The sequence below is a fragment of the Xiphophorus maculatus genome, chromosome 23, assembly GCF_002775205.1.
Source record: "Xiphophorus maculatus strain JP 163 A chromosome 23, X_maculatus-5.0-male, whole genome shotgun sequence".
In the NCBI taxonomy this organism is placed as follows: Eukaryota; Metazoa; Chordata; class Actinopteri; order Cyprinodontiformes; family Poeciliidae; genus Xiphophorus; species Xiphophorus maculatus.
Window position 1 is genome coordinate 7,111,401 of NC_036465.1, and position 24,829 is coordinate 7,136,229.

Genomic DNA, 24,829 nt, shown 5'->3' on the forward strand with positions numbered 1-24,829 from the left:
CTAACTGCTCATCTGAATTTCAATCTCTTTACATCACAGATGAACTATAGCAACTGTTGCATTCAAGGCACATGTGACACATTAAATTCATATACAAGGGTGAAAATTCACATCCTAGAAAGATGCAAAGATCCTGTTCAGAGGCGTTTTTCTTAGTGGTGCATTTTCGACCAACTCAAGACCCCTGAATGAATAACAGTGCAGCTTAAAGATATTTTATCGAGTTGTAGACAATTTATGCTGTGCAACTTTAGTACTGAATGAATTTCTTAGATATAAGTGATGCAGTCCACTAATTGACATTAAAATCTCTATATAAGCAATAACTGCTTACATAATCACATTTGTTGCAAGCTTTCAAAATGCCTGATTGGTCTGGATGAAGCAAAAATGTAATGTTACAGAAACTAAAAAATAAAACACATTCATGGCCCTAAAGCTGAAATCCCTCCTCATTAGCTTTAATAGCAGCAAGCTTGCGGCTCAGATGAAGGCTCCATTTTCTTCTTGCCTTCCATATTCCAATTTTTCATTCTCAAATCACAATTGGATGTAGACGACATCAATGCAATGCAAACAATGCAGATGGCTTCAGTTGCCGCGAATGCAAGACTGCATAAACACATACTCATGCACAGTAAGAGCCATTTCTTGCATCTCATGTTCGCCAAGCTGCCCTTCCCCCCACCCAAAGATCACTCTCATGCTCACATACGTGCACCTTGATTAATTAAAGGCTGAGCTTCTGAAGCGGTCCTGACCTTTTCTTAACCGTCATTTATATACACACGTGTAAATAAATGACACTAATGGAAACAAAATGGAGCCCACTGGGGGGAAGAAAAAGCTAGTTTTATTCATTCTGTGCAACATGTAAGACGCAACATTTAGAAACAGGCTGATTTCTTTTGTTACAAAACAATCTCATTATGCTGAGGTTGTTTTAATCACAAGGCCTGCCTAATGAAAACGACACTGGTGTCAAACATCGATTTCATTATCAATTTGCTAATGAGACTTTATCCCTTACTTAGCTGATCAGAAACAAATCCATTTTTCCTTCATCTAATTTCAAAAGTCGGACACTAATTTCAGAGTAGAAATCTAAATTTGAAAGCATAAAAAAAACCCACAATCCTTTAGCCTGTGGCATCGGCATCAGTGTAAGCCTTTGACGACACACAGTAGGTGTGTTAAATCTATAGGCATTAGTCATCTGCATTAGTCCCAAACATGCAGATCATCTCCATGTACGTGCACTGAAACCAGATTCATCCTGTTCCAACAGAGGAACCCCAGTCAACAAATTAAAGAGACGGGGTGGGGGGGTTGAGGTGACTGCTAAATTAGAAGTATCTTTAATTAGCTGAAGTAGCTGATTTTATTTGTCACTACTGCAATCACTTATGTGATCTCTACAAAACCCTAACAGAGTGAGAAAAGAGGATTACCTGGTCGTACCACTCCCGGTTGGTGCAGGTGCACTCAGGCCACCATCCTCCTTGTCCACTGGAGTTGTTGCCGTTTACTTTGGGGCCACACTTGGACTGGCCCTTTGGGTTGGGGCCTCCAGGGCCTCCACCAGACATAATCTTGCCCTTACTTCTCCCCAAAGTGCCACCTCCACCACCTCCTCCTCCGCCCCCACCGCCTCCTCCTCCCATGCTTCCACCCCCTCCTGAGGCTGGAGGGGGCAAGGTCTGGCCTCCCCCGTACCCAGGTGGGTATCCATAGGGCTCGGCCTGCCAGTCTCCTCCGTACGCTGGGGGGTCCATCCTGCGCAGAGCTGCCATACGGGTCACCTCATAACATTCTGGGCACTTGCAGCAGTGATGGTGTTTGTGCATGCTGGCTGTGCTGGCTGGGCTGACGCTGGGATGAGCGGCGTGGCACTCGGTCTCTGCTGCCTCCTCAGATCTCACACGGCACTCGGCGATCGGCTCGCAGAGCGCTAGAGCCGAAGGAAATAACACCAATCACAGGAATTTGTACAGATTTTATCCTCTGTCGTGTTTTTTTTTTCTTTTTTCTTTCTCTCTCTCTCTCTCACTCTCTGTTTTGGTCAAATCCGGTTGCTTTATTCCTCGTGGATGTAGAGAACAAAAAAAAAGAAGCTGAAACTGAGATGGATGGGAAGCAGCAACAGGAAAACAAAAAATACAAAATGGGCACGTAGTCTTTGTCCTCTTGACGTAGAAGATCAAAGGAAATATTTAAGATATTGTATGCCACCACGCAATCAGAGACCAGCCCTGATGATAAAAATTTCTTCTTGCTTCTCTTGGTTCACAGTGATACGCATATAAATTCATAGATATATAGATTCTTTTGTTTATATATCATATATATTTACACACACAAATACATATAAAAATATTAATATAAACAGACGAGCACAAATACAGATATGTACAAGGATAAATGTATATTTATATATATAAATATCTATATGCGTGTGTACAAATATATATAGATATATAAACAATATGTATAAATAAATGATATCCGCAAATGAAAATTTTCCTTTGTTGATTCTGTATCTTCTTGATGTGTCAAAAAAAAAATCTCACGTTCTTTTTTTCCTCCTGCGTTGAAAATCGTTGCCTTTTGCTCTCTGTCTCTTTTCTCAGGCTGCAGAGAGGAGCTGAGCGCTGGATCGCCTCTCAGTCAGCTTGCCCTAGATGTGGATTATTCAGAGGGATGCGAGCGAGCAAGAGGGAGGCTGGTGAGAGAGATAGAGAGAGGGGAGCAGCAGCGAGGGAGGAGGGGGAAGGATACATAGCAGCATCCCTCTAGCAGCTCAGTCCTGACAGCCACAGCCAATCAACTCGCAGCGTCGCCATCAGCAGCAGCAGCACCAACAGGACTGAGCGCTTCACTAGCTGCTCTTAAAGGGGCAGCGACACCGACGCCTCGCTGCTGCCCGCTTTGGGTGAGAAGACATTTCTTCATGAAGTACGCCACAATAAAAAAAATTTAAAAATTTTTTTAAAAGCACCGCATGTGTTTATTTTCTTAACATTTTCAAGAGAAAGAGCAAGGGAGTCCTAATCCGCAATCAGTCAATGACAACCACAGACTGTAATCCATCAAAAGTGAGTCTAATCCATGTTTTTCATCAGGCCAGTGCAGCCAAAATCCAACATACAATGAGCACCCCTGTCCCTCCGACTGATCACTGGCCACCTCCCCGGTCATCTCCAGTTCAGCTGTAGACTTAATGCCTGTCCTGTGCTATCACTAGCCATCCTGAGGCTCTGTGCCACAACACACATCCACAAGCAATCTCAAAGAAAAAGCATAAGCATAAGATAATCACAGAGATTTTACATTTCAACCATTCTTCATCTTTTTTTTAATTATTCTGCAAGACTTGGTCAAAAAGAGCACAGTGGGAGAAATCTGCCCTCGTGGATCCTCATTTAGGAACCATAGGGGAATTATTTCATGTTCACAATGATGACATCAACACATGTGTACCAAACCAATAAGATTACACGCTTTGGCTTTCGAGTGGGTGGAGGAAGAGATTGAGAGTGTGAACGTGTGAAGGGAAAAGGAGAGGAGAGCCTATATGGCTTTCATGTTGCTGTGGCAGTAATATTTCAGTAATTTGATAGGACTGCCTGGGAGCCGCTTTACATGCTTATGAATTTGTAGTTTAGTCACAAACCAGATACAAAACATCCTGACACAGAGTGAAAGGTTTGACTTTACAGGGAGCAGATGGAAAGTGTTACAGTGTCGCCATTAAAGCCCTGTACGTATGCATTATTAATGGGGAACAGTGCTGGGTGTGTCATCGTGTGTTTAAATGTAGCCTTGCATGTTACGGCGCTTATATTTGAACACGGTGTGCTTCAGATTGAAATTCAACGTCAGAGTAGCATTCTTATCAAACCGAACAGGATCTTAAGACGAGGCCAAAAGTGGCTCACACAGCAGGCTCAGCCACACTTAATTACATGCAACAGTAACTCACTTCATTTTAATGATATTCTTTCACTCTATCCTAGTACTTCCTTCAAGAAGAAGGAGAGACTTGTGCAATTGTATGCAGAAGCAGGAAACCGCGAAAAGCCTGGGGATGCAGCCACAAACTCTTCTGAAGTCAAAGAGAGGATCGAGGTGAAGCTTTGAAGCAAACGATGTAAGCATATCGATCCAGGTACACATGACCACGTGCATGTGGCAACTAATCCTTCCCGGTGTTATTCTATGGTTCAATTTAAAGCCATCAGAAGAGAAAACATAAGCAAACAAAACAAACAGGACAACATGGAGACTCAAAAGACACAGAAACCTAAAATAAACACACAGAAAAACTCAAATCACCACAGCCACTGAGGCTGGTTTTTCAAAATAGCAACCTTTACGCAGGTATTAAACATACTTTTCATTTATTCCACATTTCTGTATTAAAAATGGTGCTTTCTATTGGTCTGAAGTAATATCCTAATTTTAAATGTTTTCATTATCTGTATGCATAAATAAAGGGAAATAAAGTGTGTAATTAATCTATATAAATGAAGAGAAACTCACTTAATGAAATGAATAAACTTTTTTCTGATGGAAAATGTCCCATAAGCAGAACCATATGGCCTTGTAGAATCAAAGAGAAGGAGGCAAACAGAGAAATGATCACAGAATGATCAGTGTGGACATACAGTATGTAAACTTTTAATATTGTTTGTTATATTAGTATTAAATGTTAAATATTCATTATTCTTTAAATATTCAAGTACTGCCAAAATGTAGTAGCTTATAAAACCCAAAACATGACAAAAAAACTAAAATTAACATTACATAATAATAATAATCAATAAATAACAAATAATAAAATAAAATATAATAAAAAACAGAATTTTTAGGCAAAATTCAAAAAGGTCAAATTAATATGAAATTATATACATTCCAGTTTAATCCTGATTAATTTTACTGAAACCAATTCCTTCATTTATCGTATTTGCAAGTACCAATTATAGCTATAGAAATTTATGAATTAGACCGCTTTATAAATTGATTTCTATTTGAAATAAATGTGCCCTCTGAAAATCTACTGGCAAATGAAAAAGAAGATGCATTAAATTAGGAAATCATTTTCTTCCTTGCAGCCTTTTCAACGCTATCAGCTCAGAACCAGGCTGCACAGCCCTTATTACATAAACCCACCTGGACATCCTGTAACACACACACACACACACGCACGCACCCCTCCACCCCCCCACGCACGCGCACACACACACACACAGACATTCATGTAGTCATAACGAGCATTACAAGCCCCAACCACTGCACAAACCGTGCATTGAGCTTTTCAGTCATTTCTAGGCATTTCTCTGAGAAGCTGTGTGACTGCTCCTTTGTCACCTGACAGGATGTATGACCATAAAAGGACAGTCGGTAGTGAGGCAGTCTTAAAGGGGCAGGTTCTTAATAAAAACACGCTAAGCCTCTGCTGTAACATTCAGTTATTGCAGGAAAGAATGAAGAAGCAAGTTGTATATGTGTAAAAAATACCAGCAATAAACAAGAGTCTACATGCTACTTTACATTTATTGCATCAGACATTTGTAATGTGGGGTTATGCATCATCCCATGATGAAATACTGAAAAAGAAGATGGCAAAGACACTATTAATTAGAAAAAAAAGCAGCTGCTCAGCTATACAAACTAAATCCAGCACCACCAATTGATGGAATAATGAGAAAGGGAAATATACCCGCTGTGGGAAGCTAAAGTTGATGGTTAATGAGGGAGATTTTATCAGAGCTGCACCACTGAGAAATGGTGGATTTTGTGCAAGCATAAAGGGAAGGAAGAAGAAAACAGAAGAGCTATGAAAAGGGACACAAGTAAGTGGTTAGAAGACCAGCTAAAAACTGACAAGAAGGTGAGGGTATTTGGAAAAATATGATGAAGGTGCTGCAGGTCCACGACAGATGCCATGGAAGAGGAGTGATGAAGCTAAGGTGCCCTGTGTGTGGGCAGAAATGCAATGACTAGAGGGGGCTTTACTGAAGCATGGTGCTGAACAGAAGGGGAAGTAAAAATAGAGAGATGCAGAGAATACAACAAAGTGCTTATGCATCTGTGAGTGCAGCGGAATGCTAAATAAACTGTAATTGCCTATTCACCCCGCCACAGAAGAGTGCAACGCACCTGAAATCAGTGTGCTTGCTGAGTGTGCATCGACGCAAAATGTGCAACACCGCACGCGCCAGAGAAAGAGAAGAAAGAGGAATAAAAAAAGAAAAAACAGACACGAATTAAAAGAGAAATGAAAAAGACAGCATGAAAAACAGAGAAGCGAAGAGAAAGATAGAGCGGCAGAGCAGTCTGTAGGGATGCAGGCGGGGGAGGAATGTGGTTTCCATGGTAACTGGGGGGATAGGCGGGGAGGCTGAGCTCTGGGTGTCCGTTCCAGCTCCGCACTGCACCGGCCCTCGCCTCTCAGCCGCCTTGCTATCACTCTCCAGCCTCCCCCTCCACATCTTTCTCTCTACGCCCCCCATCACCGCCTCGCCTCTCCTCTCTTCCTCTCGCTCTCTGCTGTTCCCTGTGCCTCACCTCCCTCCCCCAACATGACAGTGGGAGGATCAAACATGCACACAACCTGTGCCGTCACTGGATTCTTATGCAGCCATTATCATCCATGCACACTGAACCCATGTGCTTACCGCCTGCACCCCTCCAGTTTTTTTGTTTTTTTTACCCCCTCTCAACTCCCCGATCCTCATGCTTACACCCCCACCTCCACCACCCACTCATTGCACTAGATCTGGGCGCAGCTGAGGAGCAAAGCGCCTGCGGCCACTGTGCTGCCATGTGCCACTGGCCGTGTTGTAATGGGGAACGCATGTGAACACAAGGGCCTGTAAAAGCACTGAGGAAAATGGCAGGCTAGTGAGATGCATCACGAAAGACAAGGACCGATCCGATTGCTCATGTGAGAAGCATATTGGCCAGCCTCTGAAGAAACTGCCAAACATCTTGTAGATCTGGCAAAAAGTTGGTTCATACAAGGCCAAAAGCAGCAGCTGAAGAACCGAGATCCTTTAGTTAAGCAACTAACCGACACTGCAAAAAGTCCAACACTTGAAATCCTGATCCGAAACAAATTGACATTCTGAACAAAAGAATCCCTTTCAGGTGACATCTATTGGTTATTTTAAAATTTTAAAATACATGCAGTGTCTTGCAAAAATGTTTGTACCTCTTGACCTCTTGAATATTGTAACATATCACCGTAACCTTCAATGTGCTGTAAAAGGATAAAATCTAATAACGCTACCATACATACAGTACAGACCAAAAGTTTGGACACAACTGTGTGTCCAAACTTTTGGTCTGTACTGTATGTATTTTGTCTCCTGATTTAATAATTTGCTGAGCCACGTTCAAACAGATACATTTTAGGAAAGACACTTAGGTTGTATTTTGATGGCTTGCAGACTCAAATAGTTCAAGATGCTTTCTGTGATGCCTTAACAGAATAATATTAAAAGAAGATGTATGTATTTGTGTTTATTTAACAAGTTTATTGCGAGTATTTCTGTCATTTCTCCACTGACCTTTGGCATCTCGACGAGGGAGCGCGCCACAACACCAGAGACTCGCTCCACTTTGAGGGGACTGCTCCTGCTGGTCACTCGAACCCGAGACACGCCTTCATCCTCCTGGTCCTGCAGCAAGCAGAGATGTTTGGTTTTATATTTCATAAAATAGGTTTCAAGAACTTTCTGCAGTTCTGCATGATATGAATCCCTCCTGTTTCCTGCCATTGTAAACATGATGAAGTAGGCATAGAAAAGGAGATAGGTTTATAGGGCAACAATAAGAGACTTTTTTTTAGGATGAAAGTACAATATTCTTAATATTTCTTCAATAGAAATAGTTTGTGTAAGCTATTCTTGTCAATTTCAAAATGATCACTTTAACTAAACAGCTTAGATATTTCCAGATATTTACATACACTATAAAAAGATAAATCACCTTTGTTTCGCAGTTAACTTTTCATGTTATTTCTCTTTACGTATATTTTAAAGTTTAATTCTGATTTAAAGTCTACCAGTAAGGAAAGAAGGTTATGTGTCTATTTCTGATGTGTGTAAACATTTGGCTTCAGCTGTAATTATTTCACAATTCAATAGAAAATGCTAAGTGACACATCAGAGAAATAAGACAATATGTGGGTTTAAAAGAAGAAAAAGACATTTGCTTTTAACTTGCCCTCACTTTCACAATTTGTCACTAAGAAACTCTGACTAAAAATGATGAAATTGGTGAAAAATTATTCAAGCCTCTTTTTTTTTAAGACAGTTTGAAAAACAGCTTCCACAATGTTGCCACAAACTTTACTGGAGTTTGATTGCAGTGTGAACATAGAGTAAAAGTTTAATTTATTCAAAGTATATACTGTATAGCTGAAAAAGTCAGTTGTAAACCACTGTCATGAGTTCATAAAACATTTGATATTATAAACTTTGCTTTTAAACATTTATTTATACCATGACTAGATAACAAATTATGCTGGACAATAATTTGTCCTAGAAGTTATTGCGATAAATAACTTCTATATAATATGCAACATCTAACCCGAATGCACTGAAAAAGACAACATAACATTAATGCAAATACTTTATTAAATTAAAACACTAATTAGCATGCGCGCACCTCCTGGTAAGTAAAAATAAGAAGACTACTTGCCTGTTATATAATACTGACATTATTCTGGAAACCATCACCTGCTGGTGGAGCTCAGGTGTGAACTGTTTGTTTGATCTCGTCTTGTAGGTCAAATTCACATTAGCCAACTCAATACAGCAGCAGACTTACAGCCAAACAAACTCCCAAAACAAATCCAGTGCAGCATACTGGGCTGCATGGTGACCAATGAAGCTTGCATAGTTAAAGAGTATTTCGTACCTGAAATGTATGCCCACCAATGCTGCAATTTAGACCACAGAGTCCAGTCAATGACACCAGAGGGCAGCCTTTAGAGCAAGTCCTCACTAGTAGCAAGTTGCAAAAGGAATTACTATTAAAAAAAAAGCTCTGTATAAATCCCTCTATAGCACCCGAGTGAAACATCTACTCTCATTCTCAAGTCACAAAGACAAGTGTTTATATAGAAACAGCCCTCAGCCATAAGCATGCAGGCTGCAGTACTTCCAATGAACAAACAGGAAATAAATACTTCTGTAAATTTATGTCATGTTTGCAGCCTTTTCTCAACAATTTCTTCAAATTTAAACAAACAGACCTTGTGCTATGTCAGAGATGCTGAGTACGTTTAGCTTTGACAGCTTTGTTTCCTCATGGCAGAGGTGACAGGCAGGTCAACTGAAAGCAGAAAATGCCCCTCCCAGTTTCCTGCTCTGGCAAATAAAAGCAGCTAAGGGTCTGATATTCACAGAGATAATTATAAACGACTGCAGATGTACTTGAACTGAGCTCACTAAGCTTTTGTTAGTATTATTTCTGTGTAAAATAAAATAGTTAAAAGGCTTCTATAAGAGTGTACTCTAACAGGTTTTCCATTCTTCACCCAAAGAAGGGTATTCCTCCTCCTCTCTCACCTGCTGCTCTGCACCAAATCATTGAATTTGCAGACTCATTTAGTTTCCCTCCCATCCTCCACTCATGTGACAGCAGGGTTTGAATACAGATGAGCACTTCAGCGGATATACATGAAGTAGCTTGCTTTTTCCCCTTTTAAACTTCCCAACAGGACCACTTCATCCTTTCAACTAGTTCAGGATTGTGTCTGTGCCCCACAGCCAGCTGGTACCAAAGGAGGACAGACCAGGAGCCACACAGCACCGAATTAGAAAGTCAAGAGGGTGGATCACAGGGGTACTGAGAGGAGCTGAATGACGTTCAGAATGTGGTCATAATTTAGGGTTTAGATGTTCAAACTGGGAACGGACATACTCTGAACACGTGGAGCTTGAATTAACCAAAAAGTAGCAGTTCATGCTTAACTAATCCAGTAATTCCCAAACAACTGCAAAACACTGAGGAATAGTTTAATAAGGCTTGAAAAAAACAAAACAAAATTCTCAAAACAGGGGATATGTTACAGAAAATAAGCACATTTTATAAATTGGTTTAATTGGCCATTCAAAATTTCAAGCTTTAAAAACATCTGACTATCAGCAGTCAAAGATTCACCGATAGCAGCTGCTAAAAATCAAAATAAAGAATCAGTAGACTATGAAACCCAGAGATTTGTGCCCTTATAGTACATCTGAAACTAAACTGGGTCAGTTAACCTACCAGAAGTTTCCAAAGTTATGAAATTATCATTTCTTTGTTTAATGAGATGTTGAAGACATTATTAAATCAATCTCAGACAGACTTTTTATCTCGTTATTGTGGTGCTTAGCAAATAAAAATACTTTTGGTTATTCTAACTGCCCTAAGACAAGAGAAGTTTGGTCTGATTTATGTTCAGACAGTAAGAAAAATGGTGTATGTGTCTTTTTATTCAACATTTGTAAACTTCTGGTTTCCAGTGTATATTAGAAAGTTACTTTAGCTGGAAAAATATTATACTGGAGCATCTTTGGTGTGTAAACAATTGTGGGAGTATATGTAAAAATAGCTGTCCAGCGCAAACATGACAATAGTTTAAAAGTTCATAAAGAAGTGTTTACCACAACCCATTCTCCCTCCAAAAACCCTCCAAAATGTCCTTGATGTCAGGAAAAGGTTCCTGAGTTCAAATAGTTATGTGTGCCTTTCGTCACCCACATGAAGTCAAAGCTCCCATGACTCATGGTAAAATGTAGAAATCCTAGGAACGCAGGTAATGACATCTTGTTTCAGCTGCCAAGTAAAAGCAATTCATACACAACACAAGTGGCATCTCATTCAATGTAAACATAAAGCACATTTTCTCTGATCTACAATAAAATGTGAAGCAGTAAAATTACCTCCCACACATCCTGCCCGCTGTCTTCCTTTACAACAGTTTGTTCTGCATTCAACTGCAAGGTCACCTCGTAACACTCTTGAATATCTGTGGGGGGGAAAAAAGTAAAACAATAATGATTTTTTTTTCTCTCTCTTTACTTTGGCAAGAACAAACATAATCACTTCTCAGTTATGTTTTGTTTCTGCTGATGAATTTCAGGGAGCTCACAGTTTTCATTGGGTAAAATTGGAAGATTAGGATTTAACTGTTTATATGGAAGTCATGTCTTTACGTTTCCAAACATCTCCATATATTCATTTGCTGAACTATGTGGCTCAGAGTATCAATCAGTGTCTGAGAGACATAACACTATCTTATAGCTCTACATAAAAAACTATATTGTAATAGATTATCAAAGATCATGACCCCTGCTGACACCAGAGTATTAGTAAAGATTGTCTCTAATACCATGCATTGATGTGCCTTAGGACTTATTCTGTATATTTTAACCACTAGAAAGTCGGTAAGAGCCAACACAATCAGTTACCAAAAAAAGAATCTAGTGAATGTTTTCTGTTTATTATTCTACACACATCACATTTTCTTTCTGATTCCAGACATCCATGATTTATTATTGCTTTTTCCATTACAGAGGAGAGAGCGAGAATGTAACTTTATGGTTCATTCTCATATGGTGCAGTGTTGCTTAGTGTAGGCATGCAGGTAAGCCTCTATAACAGTAAAAACACTCACAAATGTTATGCTTGTAGTCCTTAAATAGCACTACTCAATGTGCATGATCTATTGGTGTAACTCCAATTCTCCTTTTTATTTATCTTTCTAGGAAAGTCCCAAAAGCAGCTACAGGTCAACACAAGGTTAACTTCATATTAACGTGATTAGTGAGTAAAACCAATTAATTAATAGATGGATGGATGCATTTTCAATGATATTTCAGAGCAGAAAGTATAAAGGATTTATGGGCCAAAAGAAAAAATGACCCATATTCTCACCTTTTCTATAATTTAGAGTTGGTAATTGTTGAACAAAACCAATTAAAAAAAACGTCAAATACAATTGTGCAGTGGAGTCATGAGCCAAAGTAGATTGTGTATCAAGAGACTCCATAAACGGAGGACATAAATAATAAGCCTGGTTTGAGTATGCCAAATAAGTTGAAATGATGTCAAAACAAGTGTAACCAAACACTGAATGATTCTGTTCTTGGATATTATACCTTTAAAATTCAAAAAGTCAAGATAGGACAGTAAATCTACCAGCAACATGATAGGGTTAATAGCAACAGCAGCTGAAGGGACTTTGTTCCAAGTTTTTAGGAATGAAACTTGCCAGTATAAATGGCAGTTTTAGGATTAAGGCTCAGTCAACACCCTGGAATACCACAAGACAGAGTCAGAGCAAAATTAATCCAAGACTTTCAATGCTATGAAGCAAATTTGCTACCTCAGAACAAAGGTGAAACATCTGGAAAATTGTGTTTGAAGAAAAACAAAACTGCTACTGATCAGTCTTCGACAGGGAGACAAAGTTGGAAACTGCTGAAGTTTATTTAAAACTGTTCCAGTGTTGACAGATTTTGTCTCCTGGAGAGCGCACACCAGACTCTAAAACCATCAAACCAAACAAGAAAAGGGCAGTTCTCCTTTTGTTGTTTTTAAGATCATCGTTTTGTCTGGGGCTCAACAAGACAGTGGGGCATCACATATGAGAGAAGGAAGTTCTTTCAGCTGAAACTATAAAGAAAAGCTCTGATTTTAACTCAGCCAAAAAATTTGCTGAGAAATTCTGTGGATTCCAGCAAAACATTTACAAAGTGGATAAAGTGAGGATATGGAAAAACACACCTGTTCTGTTTAGCATATATGACATGTATGCAGGCATGTTGAAAACTGTTATGCAGGTTTACATGTAGAGAATAAGGGGATTTTTTGTTTATATTTGAATGTGCTTTCACATTCAAAGATGTGAAAGCATCTTTGAATATAGGTATGCCACTTTGACGCTCTCCAGTTCTGAATAGTGTGTGTATATTGAAATCAAGGGTGTGTCATTTAGTATTCCACTGTGCAGGGACGGGGTATATTGCTTTTGCCAGTGTTTTATATTTATGGATGAACTGATTGTAGGATAATGAAATTAGTTATTTAAGTGGCCTCTAGAGGCCTGATAATTGCATCCATTTCACTTTAACTTTCAAGCAGTAAGAATGCAGAGCTGAGTGGAGCATTTGGATCTTGTACTGTGAGATTAGGTGAGGTTTTTATGGGGTTGAGTTGCAGTTGTACCGACTCTAAACAATGGTGCTCATTACAGTAGTAGTTTGGCTTATATGCTGATCAAATGCTACATGTATCCCACAGTGTCAAATGTGTACGTAGGAAATGCAAGGATGTTTTTAATCCTAATTCATCACGTCTTCCTACGTCTAAGTAATAAAAGGCAGATACACAAAACTGTAACAGGTGAAAATAACTAACAATTAGCTAATTAGCTACTAATGAAAATTTTTCAAAAATCTGCAGAATATCTCCTTTTTGAAAAAAAAAATTCAAAGAGGAAATGTTGATTAGGACATGTCTTTAGTTAAAAATCAGCATTATGTTTATTCCATGCATTTTTAGAGTGTTTCTTAACCGTGCCACACTCTCCTTTCAGGTTCCTTCTGAGTGGCAAGCATTTGATGAGCATATACTGTGACATTTTTGCTGATGCCAAACACAGGACCAGCAACTGCAACGTTGACATAAGGAAATGACAGGAGAGTTCATCAGCTTTCACTAAAACAGGTTCACTAAAAGGTCAAGTCGGGTTTCAAAATTCCTTTGAATAGGAGATCTTGTAATTTTCCAAAATCAAAGATATGTCATTTTTGTTATAAAAATGATCAAATTCTGGCTTCTGTGTGTGTGTTTGAGACAGAGACATGAGCCAGAATGTCCCAACAAGACAATGTGGGAACAAAAGTGTAAGAAAGGAGCATTTGACTCATCTCTGTGTCTGAATGTGGAGGAGTGAAGCCATGTGTGGGAAGAGCAATTTGTTGACCAGCTGACTAAAGAGCAGCCTCACTTAGACAAACTCTCATGTACATGCAAACACACACATATCTAAGCTGAATAGTTCAGATTTTGTTCCATGCTAATGTTTTGTTATGTCAGTTGGCATTTATTTAACCTGCAACCAAGACTTTCAATAAATGTGGAAACAAAATTTGGATATTTAAAGTGACTAACTGAATGTGAAAAAACACCACGGCCTTTTTCTCAACATCACCAAGAACCTTTTGGGTTGGCTGGCAAAATCTAGTTATAGAAGCATATATGTTTAACTGATCAGACAGTAAAGACAACGTTGTCAACCATCTAAACAATATAAGGATGTGTATTAATGTCTTACTGTGGTGGAAAGGTGGTAGGGCTTGATCCAATGATCAAAGCCTGACTTCAACATCTTTGTTACATATAAACTTTGGCAATACCCAAGAAACAAAAAGCTTAATTTAATATGTATTTTTCCAGGCTAAATAAAGACGTACATCCAGTGTTAGGAGTTCTGTCATGCCTTTGCAGCTTTATTATCCACTACAAACCATCCATCCATTTTCTGTACACCCTTGTCCCTAGTGGGGTCGGGAGTGGTGCTGGTGCCTATCTCCAGCGAACGTTTCGGGCGAGAGGTGGGGTACACCCTGGACAGGTCGCCAGTCTGTCGCAGCACTACAAACCATGACTTTCTCATATTGTTCATCTGCTGTAAATAGTTTTTTTGGACTGACACTTTTTGTCTGTCCTTCTACTCCCCCACACTCCTCATTTTTTTAAAACACAACTAGTACAATGTGCTGTTCTTGTCAGAAACAAAACTTAACCAGAAAACTGGTGAAAAAGCAGCCAAGAAGCAAACATTTTTAGGAGACTTCGGAAAGCCAAGAGAATATTTACTAAAGATTATCAGAAAGTTTGGCTGATTGGAAGCAAACCTGAAACACATTAAAGTTGGTTTAAAGGTTTTACACAGTTAAATACTTTCAAAGACAGTAATAATCATCTCCAGTCAACCAGGAAGTTCTGCAACAGATGGTGCAGCCTCCACAAAGCCCTGATCGGCATTAAATTGGTCTGGAACACCAAAGCGCTTGACACAGACTAAATATGTAAAAGTGGAGGCAATTTCTCCAGGATACCTGCCAAGCACCTTAAAATGTGAACAAATATGTCTCTGCAAACTACTTGCTGTCGTAAACAATGCCTTATATATTTTTTTTCTTTTTCAGTGCACTTTTTAGGATGTAATCAAGAAAAACATGTCACCTTTCATCTTAAAAAAACGTTCTCCTTATTTTTAGTGTATCATCAATACATTTAGTCATATGACCTGTTCTTTTAATAACATAAGTGCTATTTCTACTTTAAGTGAAAAAACCCTGCATCTGAGAAGTCTTGCAGAATTTGCTCTCTGACTGCATCCTGGGCACCTCGGTTTCCAGTTAACACTTCTAATTACTTTTTCTGTTCCTGTAAAAGGCAACAAGCTCTTTGGAAGGTGCTCGAGCACCTCTCCTTCAGATGTCAGCGTTCTCATTCTCAGTCACATAAAGTACAGACAGCTTTTTTGTTTGCACATCTTGTGGCCTTCTAAAACAGTCTCAGCAATGCTCCACGTCTGGAGACCACATAAATTCCTGGCCAGGAGACAAAACACACAATTCAAAGCAGAAGCCACTCTGACAGAACTTATTCTAGATCTATATTTAGATGGTAAAAAGTTTGCATTATATTGGTTGGAGTCTTTTAGACACAACTGCACCTTCGACTAACATCTCAATGCAGGATCGGGGAGCCACAGACCTCTTCTTTTTGTCATATGTACCTTTTGACTTAGATTGATTCATCTCTCCACTTCCTGCCAGGGTGAATCACACACACAGACAAAAATGTGCCCCTGGATCTTTACATGATGACGAGCAATCCACACGACACTGATGGAAAACTAGGTCACAATTTCAAAGCAGGGCAAACAATTCACCCCCTTTTCACAGCCTCAATAAAACATTCCTCAGGCATTTAGGGTCCTCTGTAATGTAACGTGTGTCAGTCTCAACTCCCTCCACCCCAGTGCTCTGCACCATGTGCTTGTGTGTTGGAACAAAAGGACGGATGCACAGTTAAGGCAAGCTTTGTTTGTGACAGTGCAACCGTGCAGACATCCAATCAAGTGGCCAATACGCGACCCTTCTACGTAGGATGCAACACCTCTATACTGCCACAATAGAGCTAAAAGATATACCTTACCATAGTGTTGACACATCAATCCGAAACTAGAGTTAATTATTTTCTTCCTCAACTTAGACACTTTGCTTTTAAGCCACTGGCACAATGACAAACGCAAAAATGCTGTAACTGAAACCAGTTCGCATGGCCCTGAGCATGTGAAGGTAAACACACCAGGACCGGATAAAAGAATGACTAATGTTTATATTGCGCCGTGTTCTGATTATAGAGCTGTGAAATGACTGCACCTGCAAGCCGCCCTTTCTCCAAGAGAACCACATGTTGAACGAGGGAAAAAGGCTCTCCAGCCCTGCACCTGAAACAAAACGACCACAGGCCTCTCTTTACTCTTCTGTTCCCTCCCTTGTACGCTGCTTGGTTGAGCTGGAGAGCTGTGGAGGAGGTTTGGCATGGCAGCCAAGAGCAATTTATTTTCCTGTCTGCCTCAGGCTCGGCCTTGATTGAAGATTCTTTGTGAGGAATGTTTGGAATCCTGATTTGGAAAAGCTAATCCTCGCTGAGTCTACCTCATTTCTATAAATACACCACTGTGTGTCAATAATCTCGACCAAAATTACATACATTTTCAGGCTTATGAAATTCACATTAACATTTCATTGGTGAAACTGAGGCCTGTGGAAAGTATTATTACAAGACTGGACAGGGCTGCACAGTGGGCCAGATGCTAGCGCTGGGGTCCGATGTTGACCGGCACCTTTCTACTTTCTCCCTGACCAAGCTCCATTCTTCCCATGTTCAACATGTTATAATGGCTCTCCAAACTCATCCCTACTACTAGGTTTGGTGAGAAGACAAATTGTAAGATCCTTAACCCATATACAATTATTAGACGATCGTGGTACCTTGGCTAACCCTTCTATTTTAACTAATTTTTCTATGACGTCACACAAGAAAGTAGTATTTTTCTGGTGCTGACTTGAAATACGTCTGCAGATATGCCGTTAAGGGGGACCTATCATACAAAGTTCCCATTTTCAATGTTTCTGTACTTTCATTTTGGTCTCAATTACTTCTAAACACAGCCCAAGCTCTTATAAATCCACCCAGTAACTTTCTTGACTGGGTGGGTCAGTCAAGAAAGGACTGGGTTAATATTTTTACAAGTTTACAAGTTAATATTTTTTAGTGTCTGGAAAATGAGTTGTTTCAAAAACTTCTCAATTGTTATGTCATACTTGATACACACTTCGCCATTACCTAGCAACCCAAGAGAAGCTCCAGCACATTTAGTCAGCTGGTTTTATCACTGCTTGCTCTGTACAATGGCTGCTGGAAAAGACAAGTGTTTTGTTGTTAGATTACCATCCGAAAACCACTTGCTGCATTTTTGTTGGTTGCGCAGGAGGCTTTACTTCTGCTTTTCAAAGATGGATTGTTGTTTAACTGAGCATCTCTTTGCAACCATTTTCACAAGCAAGTATAAACACTGAGTTGGGAGGGAGGCTAGCAGCAGCTTATTTGGATTTAAAGCAGTGCTTCTCAATTCCAGTCCTCAGGCCCCCCTGCTCTGCATGTTTTAGATGTGCCTCTATTCCAGAACAGCTGATTCAAATGATTGCATGACCATCAAGTGCTGCAAAAGCCTGTTAATCACCCATAGATTCAATCCAGGTGTGTAACAGAAGGGAAACACCTAAAACATGCAGGGCAGGTGGGCCTGAGGACTGGAATTGAGAAACGCTGATTTAAAGTGACAAGAGGCCATAAAACAGCTCATTCTGAAAGGAGCTTGTAATAGGCAGAACTGAACGGACTAAAATCTCATTATCCAAGAATGATTTTGTGTAAAAAAGGTAATGAACATGTCGTATCCTATTGTAATATGTTCAAGAAAGTTTAATAGGTTACCTTTAATTAACTCAAATGTTACAAATTACCCTATTAGAGACATACAAATCCACAACATTTGTATGTTCCTAATACAAATGTTGTATTTGTATGGAGGCTTATTTAACTGCACAGTAATCTAAATAATATTAGCAATCCTAAGTGACTTAAAACAAGAACAATCAATATGATTTTACACCACATAACAAGAACAAAAGGTGAGGTGTACAAAACTAGTCATGAAGGTGTCTAAGTGTCTGGTTGCAGTTATATTTGATAAAAGCCATTTTAAAGAATGGCCACATTCCCCGTTTGAAAATTTAAACCAGAACCTACAATTAGTGCCAAAGTGCAATGATAGGGGGAGTAATACGATTCAGCCTTAATCTTAAAAAAAGCGAATTATCCTATTTTTCTTTGTTTTTGTTTTTTTGGGGGCAGTGGGGGGTGTCTTTTAGTATTATGCATTTAATCAGGATCAAAGGGATATGAATCAATCAATCAAATTTTATTTGTATAGCACATTTCAGCAGCAAGGCATTTCAAAGTGCTTTACATCATTACAAACACAGAAACACAATACAATATAGAATCAATCATTAAGTCAAGTTCCATCAATAAATTTGTAATTGATCACATTTCAAATACAATTCTAAACAGGTGGGGTTTTAGTTGAGATTTAAAAGAAGTCAGTGTTTCAGTTGTTTTACAGTTTTCTGGAAGTTTGTTCCAAATTTGTGGTGAATAGATGCTGAAAGCTGCTTCTCCTCGTTTGGTTCTGGTTCTGGGGATGCAGAGCAGAACCAGAACCAGAACCTGAGAGGTCTGGAAGGTTGATACAATAACAGCAGATCTTTAATGTATTGTGGTGCTAAGCTGCTCAGTGATTTGTAAACTAACAACAGTATTTTAAAGTCTATTCTTTGAGCTACAGGGAGCCAGTGGAGGGACTTTAAAACTGGTGTTATGTGCTCTATCTTCCTGGTTTTAGTGGGAACGCGAGCAGCAGCATTCTGGATCAGCTGCAGCTGTTTGATTGATTTGTTGGACAGACCTGTGAAGACGCTGTTGCAATAATCAATACGACAGAAGATGAACGCATGGATGAGTTTCTCTAGATTTTGCTGAGACATTAGTCCTTTAATCTTTAATGTTTTTAACAACTCGGTTTTCAAAGTATGCTAGCTTAAAAAATTATGTATTCCAGGGCCAAATGTATCAGATTAGAGTTGCTGTAAAATGAAAGCTGTCAAAGTGGTTGAAGAGATTTAAAGACTAAGGAAATAAATATTTATCTTATAATACACTGAGGCAACTAGCAATCAGAGCATCACATGTACCATCTCTGATTTACCAGCATCCCCACCAGGTACAAACAACACTTGATTATTCTGGTTTCTATTACTCATCTCCTACTGTGGCTCTTTGCCTTCTTCTGTGATGAGGAAGATCACCTCCCACAGGCAAAAAACCCAAAGCTCTCAAGATAATTCTCAAATATACACAGCGATGAGGACAATCCATGCAATTTATTAAAGGCGATACACCAGCTCTCTGCTCCTTGGTCTGCGTTAGTGTTATACTTGAGCTGCACAATCAAGCGTTGAGACAAATCCAGACATATACTCTTAAAACCACAGGAAACGGCAACTTAGCCTCTACTACAACCTCCTGACGTCAAACAAGAAGGGAAAAAGTCTAATAATTCAAGCCCTTATGCCTGGAGTTTGCATCAATCTCACACAGGAAACAATACTTTAAATCCCCTCTGTATGTCATCACCAGAAACAACAGTGTGCTGTGTTTCTTTTAACTGCTGCCTGAGTCATGACACCCCTCCCCCTCAGATCCCCAGCAAAGAAGCAGCAGTGGGTCAGCAGAAGCAATAGCAGAGCCGAGGGCGAGGATCATTATAACATGGCTGTGGTAATTAGAGGGACCACTGAACCATTGGTTAAAAAGAAGCAACGTGTTTTATCTGCTGTAAAAAAGAAAAAAAGGAAAGCTAGGTTCATCCTGAACCCTCAAGCTCTTTTTCTTTCCAAAACACCAAACTAGTGATGAAGGTGTAGGTGGTTACAGCAGCTCTTTATATGAGAACACTTTAGGATTAGCATTACCAACAATGACAACAGCAGTTATAAAAACTTAATGGAAGACTAGAGTGAGTTCAGTTTCACAAAGCATAGGGTACAAAAGAGAATATATGGTCAATTCGGTGTGAGAAATGTACCAGAATGTCCTGGATTAATACCAATTAGTGTACATATAAACAGTTTTTTGGCTTTAGTAGGGTTTCGTTAAAATCCAAGAATGCTACAAAGTTGGGGGTTGGCATAGAGCAAACCTTTGTGGGGGACACTGAAAGGCCTCTTTCATAAAGCTTAATTGGGAAATGTGTGGACTTAGTTAACGTCCCATAAAAATGAATAAAATGTGACCCTGTCTGTCTGCTTCTTTTCGGTTTGCAGACAGCTGCACAAATTAAAATAAGTTGTCCACATTTGAAAGGTCCATATTGAGAAACAACTGTAATTTCAGCTAAAGGGTAAAGTTTGTAAAGACTTGAATAGTGTCAAAGTAAACTGCTTTGTGTTGTTTTCCTTACCGAGAAGAGCTTGGAAAAGCTGGCTGCCCAAGATGGCAGACACTTTGCCCACACTGGTCTTCAAGGCCTGCTCCTCTGGGCTGGTCAGGTTGGCCTGGTATTGTCTGAGGAGCCCCACCGCCCTCTCTGTGTCTGCATCACAAAACATGTGCATTTCTTAACAGCACTTTTACATTGAAGTGTTCACAATTTATCACAATACAAACACTGCATTTTACTGAGATTTTATGACAGACGGAAGAAGGGTATATTTGAAAAAGGAAAAACAATTATGCATGTGTGTGGTTCATCACTCTGACTCCTTACATTGTAGCACTCCTTTTTTCTTTTGCAATTATTGGTTTGTCTCTACCAGCTTTGTATATCTTTGCTGAATATCTCCACCACATTGGTTTAAAATATATATATATATAGTGCACACAGGATAAGTTTCTGAAAAGTTTTTATACCGATGAATCAACACGATCTGCCCCTGAGTGTTGTTTTAAACATGCCAAACCCATAAAGGGGGCAGTGTAGTGCAAAACTAAAACCTATGCCAGTCAATCAGATTGCTTAAAACTGACAACTTCCCCGTAAGAATTAAACATGGAGCCAATACGTTCATTTATGTGGACAGATATATGAATGGAACTATCTTTAAATTGTGTATTAATTATATAAAATTAATTAAACACAAGGCAAAGTTGATTGGCAAACATATCAAAGTGAGTATTTAGATACAGTGTATTATTTAGTCACAGACTAATGCGTGGGAGCTTATTTTCCTATGCAAACACAAATACAAGTTTTCTCAAATCTTGGTTTTGGTCAGAGGTGTTATAAATAATATTTGTAGTTATATTACACTGAGTTTCCGTGTGGATGAATGGCAAAAAGCACATCAAAATGTATTTGTTTTCCCAAATATCCAGCTTTGTGTGAACTAGGTCTCACACTGGACCCGAGAGTCCTAATGCTTGAATATGCTTATTTGCAGTGTTAGCTTTCCTCCATAGACAGTGTTTCAATTAACACACTGTTAATTGAACTCACTGTTATTTTGAACTCATCTGATCAAAGCACCTTCTTCTACATGGCTGGTAGCAAACATAACTTCTTTTTGCTTTCTTTCTTTGTCTTTCTTTCATAGGTGTTAGATTTGTAGAGTGTTCTACCAATACTTGTCTTGTTAACAGATTCTCCTACCTAAGCTTTCGATCTGTGCAGCTCCTTCAAAGATACCAGGAGCCTCTTAGATGACTCTCTGATTATCTTGCCAGGCCTCAGGGCTTAGATGGACAGCCATGTTTCTGTAGCTGTGCAGTTGGGCTGAAGTCTTTTACATTTCCTAATGATGTATTGAGAAGCTCAAAATTTGGGAAGCTGTTTTAAATTTGTAAAAATCCAGTTTGTGCAGTCTGATCACAATACATGATTTAATATTTAAAGATGATATCAGCAGACAGACAAAAATAATAAATTATGTGCAAATTTTAGCATTTGAATAACTACAGTTATAAAAAAGTAATACATTTGTATTTCATTCATATTACCCAACTAGAAGTAAAAAGTAGAGTCTCATAAATCTACTTCTCCAAGTACATTTTTCCCCCCAAAAACTCAAATAAGTGCACCTGGGTAAATTTAACTAGTTTCTACACACTTTTGAGTAGATTTATCTAAAATTATTACGTTTTCAAAAGGTCATGTAACATGCAGTTCAAAAAGAGTTGAATTGAAGGTAAAAAAAATGGTTGTTTGAATTATAAAGGTTGCAGACTCCTCACCTTCTACATATATTAAAAAATTTGCGGTTGTAATACCAAAAAAAAGGGAAAAACTCAAGCTGTATTCTACAGTCACTAGTGTGTTATATTGTTTATTGTACTATAATGCGATAAACTTGCATTTAAGCTGAGGGAAAGAAACCCCGAAAAGGAAACATTTATATTTTTGTCACTGACAGAAATAAGTTGCATATATTTCACGGAGGCAGCTCTGTGTGTTGTTGAACCCGGTGGGTGTTGAGGGCAGAGAGATGATGCACATCACGAAGGTAAATCTGCTTGCAATACCTGAGCCTGAACACTGATCGATGATCGGGACAAAAAGAAAAAAAATCCGTTAGAAATCATTCGCAGCCCGGAAGTGGAAGTCCCCGGGACCTTTTCCCCCTCTTTTTAACCCCTAAAGGCCAGAAAAAGTAATTCGGGTTGCTCCAGAGATTTCAGCTGAGATTAGAGAGGCAAAAACAAAAACGATCGCTTGGGTTCAGCAATGCGAAACGCACCAACCTGAAAATGTAACTAAAACTTACAGGAAACACTCATTAGAGAGATGGAGAAGTACTTACCATATTTATGCACCATGGAGGGCGCGACTTGAAACGTCATTTATACAAAAGATGTTTTGGTTTCAAGATTAAATAACAAAAATAAACACTGCGTTTCTTATAAAAGTGACATCTCCAGTTTAAAATCCACTCGCGGCTCCCAGTTTGCCAAACTGACTTTACCAGTATGAACCACTGACTGAAGCAGGGATGTGACTGGGTGAGTCTGTTTACTTCATGTTAACTTTCCCAGAAGTTTTGGGCAAATCGGCCCCCGGTCCATGTCACGTCCCTCCTCCCATTGGACACATGCCTCGCCGCGATGGCGAAGTTCGCCTCTGATTTGTACAACGCTATTTCACTCTGTTGTGTTTTTATTTGAAAGCACAGCTGTCTATAAAGAGCTCTAGTTAAAAAATCTGAATCACTCATAGTTCTCTAACCTGGACAATATAAATATACACAAGTAAATGTCCTTCACAATACAGTCACTGTGAATGTCAGTGCTTCTGTTGTTACAACAGAATATATATATATATATATATATATAATAAATGAAATTGCAGTTTTCAAATTATAACGTAACCTTGACAAATCAATTATTTTTATTTTTTTTGAAAGCAGAGTTTACTACCCAAAGCTAGGCCTGAAAATCTGTGCAGATTCACAAACCACACTGGTGAGATGTAGTTCAAAAGATCTCGAATGCTTTGCTTTAGAAACATTTAAAAACAGAACGAGAAACAAAGTCAATGGCTTTTGTCAGCATTGCATCAACAAGTCCAGGAAGTCATTGATGGGTTTCAGATGCAACCAATAGAGAGAAAGACACATTAGCCAAAACACATCTTAATGACCAAGACTTAAAATATTCAGTGGACTGACGAGACAAAAGTGGAACTTTTTAGAAGGTTTGCGTCCTGTTACATACTCAATAAAACTAGCACAGCATTGAAAAAGGCAACATACGCACAGTCAAACATGGTGGTGATACTATAATGTGTGGTGCTTTGCCGTTTCCAGGTGGTGTAATTGATAAAACTACGGGTTCTGTTTTCTAGCAGAACAGAATTAGTTCAGGTACTCATGCAGAACAAATATCTCAAGAACACCAGCAAGTCCAACTCTGAATTGTTAAATAAGAACATGTTAGAGTGGAATAGTTAAAAGTTGGACTTAAATCTGACTTAATTAAAACAAATACAGCAAGGTAAATAACATTACATATGCTTAGAGGCAGATGTTTCCACCATCCCTGGGTGTAAGGTCTACTTTTTTCACCCTGTCAAAGCAAATCCAATTTATTCTACACCTAGTAGTACATGTCCACACTGAAAACACATTCAAAGTATAATTTTATAGTATTTTATTGAAATTTCACCAAATCGAATGTTTCATGAGTATAGAGATGGTGAGGGTGTCAAATATGCATGGATGGCCATTTTAAAATGGAATAGTTTTTACAAAGGGATGTCTTAATAAAATATCGTCCAGGTCTAACAAGTCAAGTATTTAGTTTTTAAAACAGGGTTGATCTTTTTCATAGCCCTTTAAATTTGTGAAATAGCCCTTTACTGTGAAGCCGAATCAGAAGCTAACTTCAGCGTCGCTGCCTCGCCATCGTGGAAAAGATCCGCTGAGTCAGCCGTACGTAAGAGTTTAAAAAATATATTTAACTCTCTACTTTACATTCTATACCATGTTTTATCTATCATCATCCGCGGTAATTAGCCTTAGGAGGGCTGAGCGGTTTTTATTTTTATCAACATGAAGTCGTCTCGTTAACATCTTCTTGAAGGGCGCGCCATCTTGTGGCGACATAACGTAGTGCTGAAATAAATCACAGT

The 24,829-nt window shown here is 39.0% G+C and overlaps 1 protein-coding gene across 9 annotated transcripts in view; it reads right to left on the bottom strand.

The window, feature by feature from the left end:
* Positions 1–24,829, bottom strand: part of dlg3 (discs large MAGUK scaffold protein 3) — a 119,041-nt gene that overhangs the window by 94,008 nt on the left and 204 nt on the right. For 4 of the 9 annotated variants that reach the window (XM_023328795.1, XM_023328798.1, XM_023328794.1 and 1 more), the window contains exon 1: positions 1,452–2,706. In XM_023328795.1, the coding sequence (XP_023184563.1) occupies positions 1,452–1,847 (396 nt within the window). In that variant the 5' untranslated portion in view covers positions 1,848–2,706. Of the gene's footprint in view, positions 1–1,451; positions 2,707–7,574; positions 7,686–10,940; positions 11,027–20,668; positions 20,801–23,003; positions 23,184–24,829 lie in introns of those variants that run through there. The other 5 variants (XM_005799493.3, XM_023328800.1, XM_023328796.1 and 2 more) reach the window with 4 other exon arrangements.